The 14,179-nt window shown below is 59.1% G+C and overlaps 4 protein-coding genes across 6 annotated transcripts; 3 read left to right on the forward strand and 1 right to left on the reverse strand.

Annotated features, from left to right (window-relative positions):
- The first annotated feature begins 280 nt into the window (after positions 1–280).
- pet117 (protein PET117 homolog, mitochondrial) lies at positions 281–1,496 on the forward strand. Its single transcript, XM_068321554.1, has 2 exons — positions 281–421; positions 1,350–1,496. The coding sequence occupies exons 1-2, from the start codon at positions 326–328 to the stop codon at positions 1,494–1,496; spliced, it is 243 nt and encodes an 80-aa protein (XP_068177655.1). The 5' UTR covers positions 281–325.
- A 9-nt stretch (positions 1,497–1,505) lies between these two features.
- On the forward strand, positions 1,506–4,707 carry kat14 (lysine acetyltransferase 14). The gene is made up of 10 exons (XM_068321553.1): positions 1,506–1,755; positions 1,827–1,948; positions 2,017–2,138; positions 2,294–2,466; positions 2,576–2,992; positions 3,068–3,597; positions 3,669–3,802; positions 3,879–4,054; positions 4,121–4,311; positions 4,407–4,707. Exons 1-10 carry the CDS (start codon positions 1,506–1,508, stop codon positions 4,578–4,580), a joined length of 2,289 nt encoding a protein of 762 aa, XP_068177654.1. The 3' UTR covers positions 4,581–4,707.
- A 166-nt stretch (positions 4,708–4,873) lies between these two features.
- Positions 4,874–9,644, reverse strand: dzank1 (double zinc ribbon and ankyrin repeat domains 1). 3 transcript variants are annotated; one of them, XM_068322318.1, is made up of 19 exons: positions 9,249–9,366; positions 8,919–9,139; positions 8,664–8,796; positions 8,457–8,538; positions 8,327–8,363; positions 8,091–8,194; positions 7,970–8,025; positions 7,767–7,884; positions 7,550–7,669; positions 7,242–7,457; positions 6,714–6,875; positions 6,494–6,650; positions 6,251–6,354; positions 6,090–6,173; positions 5,869–6,018; positions 5,720–5,803; positions 5,522–5,649; positions 5,211–5,285; positions 4,874–5,094 (listed from the first exon to the last, which is right to left on the reverse strand). In XM_068322318.1, the coding sequence occupies exons 1-19, from the start codon at positions 9,359–9,361 to the stop codon at positions 4,932–4,934; spliced, it is 2,307 nt and encodes a 768-aa protein (XP_068178419.1). In that variant the 5' UTR covers positions 9,362–9,366; the 3' UTR covers positions 4,874–4,931. The 3 variants fall into 3 exon arrangements, with proteins under 3 accessions (XP_068178419.1, XP_068178420.1, XP_068178418.1); XM_068322319.1 differs by lacking the exon at positions 9,249–9,366 and adding an exon at positions 9,513–9,644 and having other exon boundaries at positions 6,494–6,875; XM_068322317.1 differs by having other exon boundaries at positions 6,494–6,875.
- polr3f (polymerase (RNA) III (DNA directed) polypeptide F) lies at positions 9,562–13,883 on the forward strand. The gene is made up of 9 exons (XM_068322320.1): positions 9,562–9,697; positions 10,525–10,642; positions 10,716–10,783; positions 11,211–11,278; positions 12,020–12,132; positions 12,223–12,366; positions 13,133–13,240; positions 13,309–13,500; positions 13,571–13,883. The coding sequence occupies exons 1-9, from the start codon at positions 9,636–9,638 to the stop codon at positions 13,646–13,648; spliced, it is 951 nt and encodes a 316-aa protein (XP_068178421.1). The 5' UTR covers positions 9,562–9,635; the 3' UTR covers positions 13,649–13,883.
- The last annotated feature ends 296 nt before the right edge of the window (positions 13,884–14,179 follow it).

Raw genomic sequence — 14,179 nt, forward strand, 5'->3', positions numbered from 1 at the left:
TTAATTTAAAAAAATGATTCATGGCATTAAATAATACAACATAACATTAAAATACTAAAAGTATTTTCAAATAAAAATGTTCGATGACTAAAATATTGATTTATGTTTAAATATATTGACGTTAATTTTTTTTTCCATTCAGTTTAATGATCACGTTAAGTTCGTGACTTCCGGTGGTTTCTGTGGGAGTTCCGGTGTGAGCGGGGTCCTCCACCGGGGGCGCTGCTGGCCGCTTTGAAGCCGCTCGAATCAAACGAAGAAGACGCGGAGCAGAAAGAAGCGTCGCGCCAGTTAGCAGCTGGCTAACCTCAGCTAGCATCACGGCATGTCAGCGGCGTCCAGGGTGGTCCTGGGAGTTTCTGTAGTCCTGAGTCTGAGCACTGTGGCCGGGGTCCACCTGAAGCAGAGCTGGGACCGACAGGTAACCGGCAGACGGACGGGAAGCGTTTGGCTAGCAGTTAGCTGTGGAGGGACACCGGTTAGCTCGTAGCTCGCTAACTACTAGCTAGCAGTTAGCTGCTGTCAGGCTGCTCTTATTTAAGGTCCCGTTTTTCGGTTGTGACGTCACACTGGTTCCGTTTGAACCGTAGTGGAGCTCGCTAGCATTGCCTTCAAAATAAAAGCATCAAAAGCCGAGGCTTGGCTTCAGTTAGACGTTAAATCAAGTTAAACACTCGTTTCAGACTCTATATACAGTCATCAATTTCGCATTTGTGCATCAATGCTCACGACTTCACCTCATCGCGGATTTTCGGTAGGGAGTCACGTGATACCGTGCTCTCATTCTATTGGCTGACGGCATCCTGACGTGTGTTACGTTCAGTGAGTCTCGGACTTCCGTGAGACACAAAAGTGTTTTAAAGGTAATACAGACCCCCCCAGCGTGGGGGGGTCAGAAGGTGGTTTAATGTCAGCGTGGGGGGGTCAGAAGGTGGTTTAATGTCAGTGTGGGGGGGTCAGAAGGTGGTTTAATGTCAGCGTGGGGGGGTCAGAAGGTGGTTTAATGTCAGCGTGGGGGGGTCAGAAGGTGGTTTAATGTCAGTGTGGGGGGGTCAGAAGGTGGTTTAATGTCAGCGTGGGGGGGTCAGAAGGTGGTTTAATGTCAGTGTGGGGGGGTCAGAAGGTGGTTTGATGTCAGCGTGGGGGGGTCAGATGGTGGTGTAATATCGCGGTATTCGTTGATTGTGTTTCTTCCTGGAACACTGTAGTTCAACACCATCGATATTCAACCAGTGACCTGTTACCATGACAACAGGACCCTGATTGGTTTGAACGTTACTTGAGCCTGAACCTCCTCGCTGTGACATCATCCTGTGACCTCACCAGCGCGTGACGCTGTGACCCTCTAGCGCCTCCACCAGGGCGTGGTCAGAGACCTGGAGCGTCTGAGCCGGAGGGAGGAGAACCTGCGCCTCCTGGAGGAGCAGAGGGCCCTGACGCGCCAGCTGGAGGAGGAGCGCCGCAGGCAGGCCGGGCTCCGCCCACACGACCACTGAGGAGGACCGATGGAGGGCGGTGGCGAGCCGGGGGGCGAGGACGAGGCGTCGGCGTGGGAGGGGCTGGAGGAGGGAGAGGTGGAGGGAGAGACGCTGCTGATCGTGGAGTCGGAGGACCAGGGCTCGGTGGACCTGTCACATGACCAGAGCGGCGACTCGCTGACCAGCGACCTAGGCGAGGACGGCGAGGGGGGCGGGGCCTGGGCCTGCGAGGACATGTCCTTCTACTGCGACTGCTGCCACAAGTGGGTCCTCACAGGTGAGAGCCGCCCCCAGGCGTGCCCCCCGCAGTGGGCGGGGCTACGTGCTGACCCTGTCCCTCCCCCCCAGCCCATCTCCGTGGCGACCAGCCCAGCTACCTGAAGGGGGACAACTTTTTCAAGTTCGTGTGCGGCGACTGCGGCGAGGACGGGAAGGAGAGCTTTGAGCGCATGAGGCTCACCTGGCAGCAGGTGTGTGGCCCCGCCCCCAGCCCCGCCTCAGCCCCACCCTGCCCCCACTGAAGCTGTGTCGCCCCCAGGTGGTGATGCTGGCCATGTACAACCTGTCGCTGGAGGGGACGGGCCGCCAGGGCTACTTCCGCTGGAAGGAGGATATCTGCGCTTTCATTGGCCGACACTGGAGCTTCCTGCTGGGCACCAGGTGAGGCCACTTCCTGTTTACCGCACACACTTCCTGTCACTAGATAGATAGATCGATAGATAGATCGATAAATAATTAATCCCACAGGAAATTGTATTGCTGCCACAGTTGTGTTAGCATTGAGTGAACTGCTTCCTGTGGCGCCCCCCCGACAGGAAGAAGACGTCCACCTGGTGGAGCACGGTGGCCGGCTGTCTGTCCGTCGGAAGCCCCGCCTTCTTCCGCTCAGGAGCTCAGGAGTTCGGAGAACCTGGTTGGTGGAAGCTGGTCCAGAACCGCCCCCCCACCCTGAGACCCGCAGCGGACAAGTCCACCCCCAAGACAAAAGGTACCGCAAGCCCCACCCGCTTGGAGGGGTCAGCTCTGGTGGGAGGGGTTCAGATTTCTGGGTGGGGTTGTGTTGCTGGGCGTGTCCTGACCCCTGACCTCTGCCCCAGCCTCCAGGCCCCCCCTGGAGCCCACCATCACGGTGGGGGGGCTGAGGAAGCGGCGGGGGGGTAACCCCGTGGAGAGCGCCATGCAGCTAAAGGAGAAGCGTTCGCGGACGCAGGAGGCCAAGGACATCCGCCGCGCACAGAAGGAGGCGGGGGGCGAGCCCAGCCCCGCCCCCACGCCCTCTAAGGCGGGGGGGCGCATGGCGGGGCGTCGGCCCGAGCCGGTCCTGGAGAAGGGGGAGGTGGTGGACTTCTCCTCCCTCAGCTCTTCGGACCGCACCCCCCTCACCAGCCCCTCTCCCTCCCCCTCGCCCGACTTCTCCGCCCCCGGGACGCCGGCGTCGCACTCGGCCACGCCCAGCCTGTTGTCGGAGGCGGACCTGATCCCCGACGTCATGCCCCCCCAGGCGCTATTCCACGGTGAGTCCCCACCCCCCGCCTAGTCGCCCCGCCCCATGGCGACGCCCCCTGACTCCTCCTCTGATTGGTCCTCAGACGACGAGGAACTGGAGGGGGAGGGGATGATCGACCCGGGGATGGAGCTCCTCCCCCCGCCGGGCGCCAGCATGGCCACCCGTCAGAAGCTCCGCCCCCCGGTGCCGCGTGTCAAACAAGAGGCCGACAGCGAGGACTGCGACGGTCGCCAGGGCGATGACGACCTGGAGGAGCCGCCCCCGGGGGGTGCCGAGCGGAGGCGGGGCCCTCGGCCCGAGCGGGCGGAGTCCCGCCCCCCCCTCACCTCCCTGAGCCTGTACGAGGAGCGGCGGCTGCTGCGGCGGCTGGACGCCTGTCCGCTGGCGCTCGCCGTCACGCCGCCGGGGCTCCGCCTCCACAGGAAGCTGCTGCTGCGCCAGGCCAAGAGACAGCGGGGTCTCCCCCTGCTGGACGTCGACCGTGCCCTCAGCGCCGCCCTCAGCCTGGTGGGGGGGCTCTACGGCCCCCGGGAGGCGGGCCCTCTACCGGGATGCACCGTGGGGCGTGGCTTCACCGGCGGACAGGAGCGCCGCATCCTGGACCGCTTCCAGGTGAGACGCGCGTCCCGGGGGCCCCCAGGTGCCCTCGGGCCACGCCCACTGACCCTCCGTGTCCCCCCCAGACCCACGAGGCCGTGCTGCGAGGCCCCCCCCCCCACGCCGCCTCCTTCTGCCACCGCCTGATGGGGGCCGACGGGGGGCAGGAGCAGAGCGTCAGGAGCCCCTACACCGCCCGCCTGCTGAAGCCCTACATCAGGTAGGGGGGGGCCACCTGCTGGGCTCAGGCTACTGGGGGGGCCACTGGGGGCGCTGAACCTTCCTCTGCTCCTCAGGCGGGACTACGAGAGCCGGCCCCTGAAGCTCCGCCTCCTGGAGGAGATCCGGGCTCACCCCCACCGGACGGACCCAGACTGGGTGGCCCCGTCCCCCGCCCCCATCGACTACTGCTACGTGCGCCCCGCCCACATCCCCTCCGTCAACGCCATGTGTCACCACAGCTTCTGGCCAGGTAACCCCCTAGCCCCGCCCCTCCTGGCCCCGCCCCCGTCACGTCTACAGCCGTGTCCCCTCCCAGGAGTGGACCTGTCGGAGTGCCTGCAGTACCCCGACTTCAGCGTGGTGGCGCTGTACCGCCGCGTGGTGGTGGGCTTCGGCTTCATGGTCCCAGACGTGTCCTTCAACCAGGCCTACATCTCCTTCCTGCTGGTGCACCCCGAGTGGAGGGGGGCCGGCATCGGCACCTTCATGGTCTACCACCTCATCCAGGTAGAGGGGCGGGGGGCTCCGCCCACCACATCTATAAATACATGTATGTAAACACACCTCTTCAATGTGTGTGTGTCCCCTGTGCCCCCCCCTAGACGTGTATGGGTAAGGACGTGACCCTCCACGTGTCGGCCTCTAACCCGGCCATGCTGCTGTACCAGCGCTTCGGGTTCCGGGCGGAGGAGTACATCCTGGACTTCTACGACAAGTACTACCCCCCCGACAGCACCGAGTGTCGCCACGCCTTCTTCCTGCGCCTGAGGCGTTGACCCCGCCCCCTGGGCCCCACGCCACGGCGGAGCCGCTGCTGGGTGGACTGTAACGTTCAGGAAGTACTTCCCTGTTCATGTGACCTGTAGTTTCCTGTTTGTCTGTTTATTAAAAGCTGATCAATCACTTTGATCCAGTTCCTCAGGACAGGTGTGTGTGTGCAGGTGTGTGTCGGCAGGTGTGTTTACGGGTGTGTGTGTACAGGTGTCTCTGTGCAGGTGTGTGTGTGCAGGTGTGTGTGTGCAGGTGTGGGGGGCATGAACACACACATGTGGACAGCAGCTTCTGACTGATGAACCAGACGAGTCCAGTTGATTTTTATTATTCCCAAAACAAACTTTGTCCTGTGGTCAGTTAACATCCTGTTTGGTGTTGGCTCCGCCCACCAGGCCCAGTAGGCCCCGCCCAGCCTGACCTGCCAGCAGGGACACCATCTGATCGGACCCGGACGTCAGCGCCACGTCGTAGGGGGTGTGGCCTCCGGCGTTCCTGCACCTGATGCTGGCCTTACACCTGAAACACCCGTGATGTCACGGTGACATCACAGGGGGAGGAGCATGATCAGGAAGTGTGTTCAGAGCAGTGACAATCTGTTCCTGGTCTGGAGGCAGGGCCGGCGAGAGACGCACCTGAGCAGCACCTGAGCGCTGAGCAGACCATTACAACCCAGAGCCGCTGCCTCATGGAGGGCGGAGCTCTTCATCCTGGAGCAGGAAGTCATCATCACCTTCATCATCCCCATCATCATCACCATCATCATCACCATTTTCTTCATCATCATCATCATCATCACCATAACCATCTTCATCATCATCATCATCACGTTATGTTCACGTACAGTGATGATGATGATGATTGAGGTGATGAAGATGAAGGTGATGGAGGTGGGTGGGTTCTGGGGGTTCTGTGGACCAATTGCGTGGAGGGGGCGGAATCTCACCGGCCCGACCGCTGGTTGACGTCGGCTCCTCGCTGCACCAACACGGGGATGACGTCATGATGGCCGTTTCCCACGGCAACCGCCAGCACGTGGCGCCCGTCATCACCGCAACAGGTGGGGTCCGCCCCCTGAAGTAAACGGACCAATCGGTGAACTAGACCAGACCGGGAGCAGCTAATTGGCTGTCGAGGCTCGCACCTGATCCAGGAGCTGCTGGACCAGCGCCACCTGGCCCCGCCTCGGACCCGGACCCAGCTCCTCCAGCAGCCGGAGGTTCTGGACCTGGAACCAGTGGACCAATCAGAGACCAGCATTCAACCGTACCTGTGGGTGTTCCAATGTCTCACCGGCGGTTTGGACGTCCCATCCGGCGTTCTCGCCCCTCTGGACCGGCGGCTTCCTGTGGCCCCACCCCCTGCTGCCGCCCCCTCAGTGACGCTGCTCAGCTTCTCAGGCTGACTCGCCGTCGGCACGGCGCCGTCGTCCGGTGGCTCCGCCTACGACCAAACACAGCGTCAGCCAATCATGTCACTGTCACATAGGTAGGTGACGTGACTGGAGGACGCACCTGCTGGACTTCCTGTCCGGCGGCCTTGAAGCTGATGGTCAGGGTGACCTCATGGGGGTCCTCCTGAACCACTGCAGACACAACCTGGAGGGGGAGGAGCCAACGTCAGCAGGTGACCTCACAACACGCTATAGCTAGCCGGTCTCCAGGGCGGCGCCTACCCGGCCCAGTCGAGGCTCTCCCAGCAGAGTCCTGAAGGGGGCGTGGTTCTGGGCGTAGCTCCTCAGGTGAGCGCACACATGGTCCAGCTGTGTCCTCCAGTAACCTGAGGGCAGATTGACACGCCCCGCCCCCGTAGGCACGTTAGTATCGCTAGCACTGGTACTAGCAGCACTACAAGGGTCGAGGTACCTGTACTGGTTCTAGTCCTGGTTCTAGTCCTGGTTCTAGTCCTGGTTCTTTACCTCGACCCGGGCTGATGGCAGTCGTGAGCATCTGGCGGTCTCTGCTTGGCTGCTTGCTGACTGGACCTGCCCACTGGTGGTCCCTCCTCTGCAGCTCCGGGGCTGATGGGAAATAGAGTCCAACCGTCTGCGTGCTCCTCTCTGCTGTGGGCGTGGCCTGGGGAGCTGTCCTGTCAATCTGTTGTTCTGCTGTGTTTGAACGGTGACGTGACGCAGCTACCTGATTGGTGGAGAGGCGCTCCACACGCCCTGTGATGTCATCGTTAGCTGTGGGTGGGGCCTGTGACTCCAGGAAGACTCCACAGGCTACGCAGTAGCAGGCGGTTGGCTGTCCGCTGGCTCCACATCGCCAGCAGGTCCCACCCCCGGCTGCGTGCCACGCCTGCAGGGACACGCTCCGTGATGACGGTACCCACAATGCTTCACTCTCAACACAGTACTAGCCTAGCTTAACCAGAAGTAGCAGGATTGTTTCCTGGACCCACCCTGCCAAGAAACTAGCAACAGGTATGATGTTATGCTAACATTGGCAAACTAGCATCAATCTGGGAGAATTTCCTGAAGCTAGCATCACGCGTCACAACACGAGCTAACGTAGTTAGCATTGCTCTCTGCTAAAATTAGCAGGTTAGCTCTGATGGACTCGTTAACCTGTATACTGAGTTAACTAAGCTAGTCCTAAAGCTAAGCTAAGCTAGCCCAAAGCTCAGCGGTGGTCCCACCCCCGTTAGCTCACGTGTGTGCTAACCTTAGAGCCGCAGCCGTCACAGTAGCGGGCGTCAGGGCGGTTCAGACGACCGCACCTGGGGCAGGGCGGGGCGGCGCTCCCAGCCTGCTTAGCGACACTGACCATGTGACCACCAGATGTGGGTGTGGTCACCTGAAGGAGGCGGGCCTCACAGGTGAGACAGGTGGACACCTGAGCCGGATTGCCACTCCCACAGCAGGCACACAGCAGGTGACCCTGTGACGGTAGAGCGACGATGATGTCACTGCCAGGGGTGGAGCTGAACCTGCTGTATTGATTATTGATCGACTGTTAAGAGGGGTGTGTACCTGGGGGGCGGGGCCGGACGACTCGCACACCAAACAGGTGCGACTGCTGACCGGGACGGGGGCGGAGCAGAACCCGCAGCACGCTACCGGAACGCCACAGAGGACACGCCCCGGGTTCACCTGCAGCAAGCCAACGATGAGGTCACACCCAACGCCTGGTTGCCATGGCAACAGCTCTGTGCTAAACCCAGGCTACAGCTAGCGCTGCGTGTGTTACCTGGAGCCGCCCAGCAGGGGGCGGGCTGTGCTCCAGTGTCAGAGGAAGTGCAGCCCCACACTGTGGACAGAACCGAGCTAACGGATCGGACGGGCGACACCCCAAACACCCGGGACACCTGGACGGGCGACAGGAAGGGGTCAGGAACACGACGGTGAAACTGTTAGCGTAGCTTAGCATAGCTTAGCGTAGCCTGGTCGTACCTTAGGAAGTTGGTTTGTGGGCTGCCTGCAGACGTCTGTGTGATCACACCTGAGCCCTAAAACAGACAGGAGTTAGCACGCCCGACTCGCCCCCCAGGGTGAGCCGGGGCAGTCGGGTCACCTCGGACTGGGGTCCAGTTTGGGCGGCGGTGCTGGGTGAACCCGGTCCACTGGACAGGAAACGAGGACCTGATTGAGGACGGTCTTTTCCCATCATGCTCTGCTCTGAGGACAAACAGGAATAAAGAGTTAAACCATGTGGCTATGCTACGATGCTACTACGGTGCTAACAGTTAGCTCAGAGCAGGTGGATGCTACCTAGCTGCTAGTCGCTACATGTAGCACGTGTCAGCTCACCTGGAGGCATGGGCCCAGGAGCAGCAGAACCTTCAGGCTGGAACCAGAACCAGAACACGTCAGGGGGGACTCAGTGGACAGCTGAGAGCTGAGGCTCATGGGAAATGTAGTGTTAGGACAGGAGGCTCACCTGCTGATTGCTCTGTTTCCTGTCCGGTGCGGCGGGGGCCACCGAGAACACCTTGGTCACCACCGCACTCTGTCTGCCATCACTGCAGACAGACAGGTGGAGAGACAGACAGGTGGAGAGACAGACAGGTGGAGAGACAGACAGGTGGAGAGACAGACAGGTGGAGACACAGACAGGTGGAGAGACAGACAGGTGGGTTGTTGTTACCTGGTGACGGCCGTCGCCCTGACAACCACTCTCCCAGCATGCAGCAGGATGGGCTGGCTGTACTTCCTGCTTCCTGCTGCCCCCCCAGGCCTGGAGCCGTCCAGAGTGTAGAGGAGGAGCACACCTGGAGTGTCTGGAGCCACACCCCCGTCAGCACACACAGGTGTGTGTGTGTGTGTGTGTGTGTGTGTGTGTGTGTGTGTGTGTGTGTGTGTGTGTGTGTGTGTGTGTGTGTGTGTGTGTGTGTGTGTGTACCTGACTGGATGCACACGCGTGTTCCGGTGTCGATCAGGTTCTTGGTTGTGTGTTTTTCCAGATGCATGATGGGAATGATGAGAGGCGCTGACACAGCTCCCGCCGTCATGACGACCGCTACGTTCAGCCACACGTCATCAGTGACGTCATGACGCTCGGTTTGAAACTGAACTAGAGTGACGTCATAACCGGAGGGAACACTGACCTCAGGTCCAGGTTGTCTGAAAAAATAAAAGCCGTTTAAAGTCATCAAAGGACGCCCCGTGGCCCCGCCCCCTACGTCCGGTAACGCCCGTTAATCCCGGTAATGTGTAATAAACGGTGACCGACCTCAGGAACGACCCGCTGCTCCGGTGGACGGAAACGGCCCTGTGGTAACCCCTAGCAACGCTAACAACATGCCCCCTAGCAACGCTTAGCAACGAGCCGCGGACAACGCGCATGCGCCGTTTAGAGGAGCCGATGACGACACTTCCGCCGTCTGAAAACCTGAAGATTGTGTTTTTTCACTTTGAGCTCATTTAAAATTGTTTGTGTGCCACGTGATCATCCGGAGCCAGGCAACATGTCTGTGACGTCATCAAGTCAACCCACCAGCGGTTCTGGCCGTGTGTTTTCAGCAGGCTGTTTCCGGGGCAGCTACCGTCAGGACCCCGGAAGTAGCATGTCTTCCAGCGCGAGCTGACCCCCGTCAGAATAGGCACGAGCCGAGCGGACATGACGGAGGTCAAAGTGAAGAAGGAGTCGAACCTCCTGGACCCCCTGGAGGTCGAGAACAGGTCAGTTCACCGGGCACGAGCCCCACCGGGCGCGAGCTCCACCGGGCACGAGCTCCACCGGGCACGAGCCCCGCCGCCGAACTCCGTTCAAAGGAGCGGGCGTTTACGGTTCCACGAGCTGTCACGAGACCAGCCGGCGTTCCTGCCGGGAGTCGAGTCGGTCCCGGAACCGTCGTGACCCGACCGGAAGTTCGGCCGAGAGTCTGGTCAGCTGGACTCACCTGGACCCGGGTGACCGGGTCAGCTTCCGGTGGCTCTACCGTGTCGCGTAGGAGCCGCTTAAGTCAGGTGTCAGGGTATCTGTAGGGTATCTGTAGGGTATATGTCAGGGTATATGTAGGGTATGTATTAGAGTATCTGTAGGGTATCTGTAGGGTATATGTCAGGGTATATGTAGGGTATGTATTAGGGTATCTGTAGGGTATCTGTAGGGTATATGTCAGGGTATATGTAGGGTATGTATTAGGGTATCTGTTGGGGTATCTGTTGGGGTATCTGTAGGGTATATGTAGGGTATCTGTAGGGTATCTGTAGGGTATGTATTAGGGTATCTGTTGGGGTATCTGTAGGGTATATGTCAGGGTATCTGTAGGGTATATGTCAGGGTATCTGTAGGGTATATGTAGGGTATGTATTAGGGTACCTGTAGGGTATGTATTAGGGTATCTGTTGGGGTATATGTAGGGTATCTGTTGAGGTATCTGTTTCTCCGTGTGTTCAAACTGCTGAATTATTGATCCTGATTCCACAATCAATACCTGTTCACACATCTATAGCTCCTCTCTCTGTATAAACTGTATTGATCGACGATCGATCGTCTGCTGCAGAATCAAAGAGCTGTGTCAGCAGTTTCCTCAGGGCATCACAGACCAGGTGATCCAGAACGACATGCCTCACCTGGAGCCCCAGCAGCGAGCCATGGCCATCAACAAGCTGCTGTCATTGGTCAGTGGCCGCCTCAGCCCCGCCCCCAGCCCGTGCTTCTCCCTGCTGATGATGTCACGTTCTCCTGTTCCAGGGTCAGCTGGACCTGCTGAGGAACAGCTCAGGCCTCCTGTACCGGATGAAGGACAGTCAGAGCGGCAGGTACGTGGCCCACAATGCACTGCACCTGAACACCAGCGACCTTTAACCCTCTGCCCCAACAAGACCCCAGCATCACACCCGGGTTATTATTAATGTTAATATTATTGTTATTATTATTAGTGTCATTATTATTTATTAATGTCAGTATTAATATTATTATTATTATTATTATTATTGATAGTATTGTTGTTATTGTTGTTATCGTTGTTGTTGTTATTCTCATTGTTATTGATTATGTTACATGATGCAGTAGCTGATGACATCACTGTGTGTGTGTGATGTCATGATGACAAACTGTTTATTATGTTAGTATTTATAATTCCCTAACATGTACCTGAGTGCGTGCTTACCTGTAGGTGTGTTTACCTGCAGTCCAGGTGGGCGGAGCTGTTCTTTGATTGGTCCTTACCAGTGTTTGTTGTTCCAGTAAGATGAAAGGTTCAGACAACCAGGAGAAGCTGGTCTACCAGGTCATCGAGGACGCCGGAAACAAAGGTACCGTCAAGCCGCTATGCTAGCTGCTAGACTAGCTGCTAGGCTAACGGCCAGCTCCATATATGTTACAGCGTGTTACAGCCTGTCCTAGCGTGTTACAGCGTGTCCCAGCGTCTTACAGCGTGTCCCAGCGTGTTACAGCGTGTCCCAGCGTGTTACAGCCTGTCCTAGCGTGTTACAGTGTGTCCCAGCGTGTTACAGCCTGTCCCAGCGTGTTACAGCGTGTCCCAGCGTGTTACTGCGTGTCCCAGCGTCTTACAGCGTGTCCCAGCGTGTTACAGCGTGTCCCAGCGTCTTACTGCATGTCCCAGCGTCTTACTGCGTGTCCCAGCGTCTTACTGCGTGTCCCAGCGTCTTACTGCGTGTCCCAGCGTCTTACTGCGTGTCCCAGCGTCTTACAGCGTGTCACAGCGTCTTACAGCGTGTCCCAGCGTCTTACAGCGTGTCCCAGCGTCTTACAGCGTGTCCCAGCGTCTTAAAGCGTGTCCCAGCGTCTTACTGCGTGTCCCAGCGTCTTACTGCGTGTCCCAGCGTCTTAAAGCGTGTCCCAGCGTCTTACAGCGTGTCCCAGCGTCTTACTGCGTGTCCCAGCGTCTTAAAGCGTGTCCCAGCGTCTTACTGCGTGTCCCAGCGTCTTACAGCGTGTCCCAGCGTCTTAGAGCGTGTTACACCGTCTCCTTAGCGTGTCTTATCTTGCCCTAGCGTGTGCTAGCATGTGATGCTACATGCGTGTGCCTGCAGGTATCTGGAGCAGAGACATCCGCTTCAAGAGCAACCTCCCTCTGACGGAGATCAACAAGATCCTGAAGAACCTGGAGAGCAAGAAGCTCATCAAAGCCGTCAAGTCTGTGGCGGTGAGTCCCACCAGGAGCTGAAGCCCCGCCCCCGGACCCGCCCCCAGGCCTGCCCCCACCCCGCCTCTCACACCCACTGTGTTGTTTCAGGCGTCAAAGAAGAAGGTGTACATGCTGTACAACCTGCAGCCGGACCGCTCGGTAACGGGCGGGGCCTGGTACAGTGACCAGGACTTTGAGTCCGAGTTCGTGGAGGTTCTGAACCAGCAGTGCTTCAAGTTCCTGCAGAGCAAGGTACCAGTACCCCCAGTACCACAGGGTACCAGTACCCCCAGTACCACAGGGTACCGGTACCCCCAGTACCACAGGGTACCGGTACCCCCAGTACCACTGGGGACCAGTACCCCCAGTACCACAGGGTACCAGTACCCCCAGTACCGCAGGGTACCGGTACCCCCAGTACCACAGGGTACCAGTACCCCCAGTACCACAGGGTACCGGTACCCCCAGTACCACAGGGTACCAGTACCCCCAGTACCACAGGGTACCGGTACCCGCAGTACCACTGGGGACCAGTACCCCCAGTACCACAGGGTACCAGTACCCCCAGTACCACAGGGTACCGGTACCCGCAGTACCACTGGGGACCAGTACCCCCAGTACCACAGGGTACCAGTACCCCCAGTACCGCAGGGTACCAGTACCCACAGTACCACAGGGTACCGGTACCCCCAGTACCACAGGGTACCGGTACCCCCAGTACCACAGGGTACCGGTACCCGCAGTACCACAGGGGACCGGTACCCCCAGTACCACAGGGTACCGGTACCCCCAGTACCACAGGGTACCAGTACCCCCAGTACCGCAGGGTACCAGTACCCACAGTACCACAGGGTACCGGTACCCCCAGTACCGCAGGGTACCAGTACCCACAGTACCACAGGGTACCGGTACCCAACTGAAGTACTGCAGTACCACGGGGTACTATTACTCGTCTGAAGTGCTTCCAGCTGTTCCATGCAGGTCACATGACCCGGTGACATGACGCTGTCCCCCACAGGCGGAGGCGGCGAGGGCCGGCCCCCAGAGCCCGATGGTGCAGAGGAACGGGTCGTTCGCCTCGTCCCACGAGGTCTGGAAGTACATCTGTGAGCTGGGCATCAGCAAGGTAAGCCCCGCCCCCTGTGACATCACACGCCCAATGGGGTCCCAGACTGACTGTGGGGGGGGTGCCAGGTGGACCTGTCCATGGACGACATCGAGACCATCCTGAACACGCTGATCTACGACGGGAAGGCGGAGCTAACCGTCATCGCCGCCAAGGAGGGGACGGTGGGCAGCGTGGACGGCCAGGTGAAGCTGTACCGGGGGGTCAACCCCGTCCTGCCCCCCACCGGCCTGGTCAGGACGTCGTGTGGCCTCTGCCCGGTAAGGTGCCCGACAAAGCCTCGCCCCCCGGGGGTCGAGGCGCCGCCCTAACGCCACTTCCTGTCCGCAGGTGTTCGACGACTGTCACCAGGGGGGGGAGATCTCCCCCTCCAGCTGCGTCTACCTGAGCGAGTGGCTGGACTTCTGACGCCGCCCCCACCCGCCGCCCGCCAACGATCCCCAACGACCCCCACCAATCACCAGCGACCCCCAGCGATCAGAGCATCATGTCTTTATCACCTGCTGCCCGCCAACGACCCCCAGCGACCCCCAGTGACCCCCAGCGACCCCCAATGACCCCACCAATCACCAGCGACCATCATGTCATGGACGAGCGTCATGTCTTTATTTATGTCTTTATTTATCAGTTTGTAAATAAAACAGTGTTGCTGCTTTGTTTGTTTGTTTGTTTGTTTGTTTTTTGTTTGTTTGTTTGTTTGTCCGTCCAATCAGAGCCCCCCCCTTCTCTGCGCCGTTAACGGACCTGAGTGGCGTCGGCGCCGGCCGTCGGCGGGGGTCAGGTTACCAACTCGTCTCTCTGACAGCCGATCAGAGAGCAGGATTGATGAAGACCTTCTTAATGTGATCAATAATTACCCATGATCCTCAGCGGCTGCAGCACGGAACCATTCAGCTGCCGCCAGGCCACGCCCACCACGTGACATCACTTCCTGTTTTG

The sequence above is a fragment of the Antennarius striatus genome, chromosome 8, assembly GCF_040054535.1.
Source record: "Antennarius striatus isolate MH-2024 chromosome 8, ASM4005453v1, whole genome shotgun sequence".
NCBI classification, from domain to species: Eukaryota; Metazoa; Chordata; class Actinopteri; order Lophiiformes; family Antennariidae; genus Antennarius; species Antennarius striatus.

Bases quoted from the DNA above. Each gene is read 5' to 3' on its own strand.
- pet117 (XM_068321554.1), top strand. From the start codon at position 326: ATGTCAGCGGCGTCCAGGGTGGTCCTGGGAGTTTCTGTAGTCCTGAGT. The intron at 422-1,349 runs GTAACCGGCAGA...GTGACCCTCTAG, and splicing joins AGCAGAGCTGGGACCGACAG to CGCCTCCACCAGGGCGTGGT.
- kat14 (XM_068321553.1), top strand. From the start codon at position 1,506: ATGGAGGGCGGTGGCGAGCCGGGGGGCGAGGACGAGGCGTCGGCGTGG. The intron at 3,598-3,668 runs GTGAGACGCGCG...TGTCCCCCCCAG, and splicing joins GCATCCTGGACCGCTTCCAG to ACCCACGAGGCCGTGCTGCG. The intron at 3,803-3,878 runs GTAGGGGGGGGC...TCTGCTCCTCAG, and splicing joins CTGCTGAAGCCCTACATCAG to GCGGGACTACGAGAGCCGGC.
- dzank1 (XM_068322317.1), bottom strand. From the start codon at position 9,361: ATGCGCGTTGTCCGCGGCTCGTTGCTAAGCGTTGCTAGGGGGCATGTT. The intron at 7,885-7,969 runs GTACGACCAGGC...TCGCCCGTCCAG, and splicing joins CCACAAACCAACTTCCTAAG to GTGTCCCGGGTGTTTGGGGT. The intron at 5,804-5,868 runs GTGAGACATTGG...CACTGGTTCCAG, and splicing joins ATGGGACGTCCAAACCGCCG to GTCCAGAACCTCCGGCTGCT.
- polr3f (XM_068322320.1), top strand. From the start codon at position 9,636: ATGACGGAGGTCAAAGTGAAGAAGGAGTCGAACCTCCTGGACCCCCTG. The intron at 9,698-10,524 runs GTCAGTTCACCG...CGTCTGCTGCAG, and splicing joins CCCCTGGAGGTCGAGAACAG to AATCAAAGAGCTGTGTCAGC. The intron at 13,241-13,308 runs GTAAGCCCCGCC...GGGGGGTGCCAG, and splicing joins GTGAGCTGGGCATCAGCAAG to GTGGACCTGTCCATGGACGA.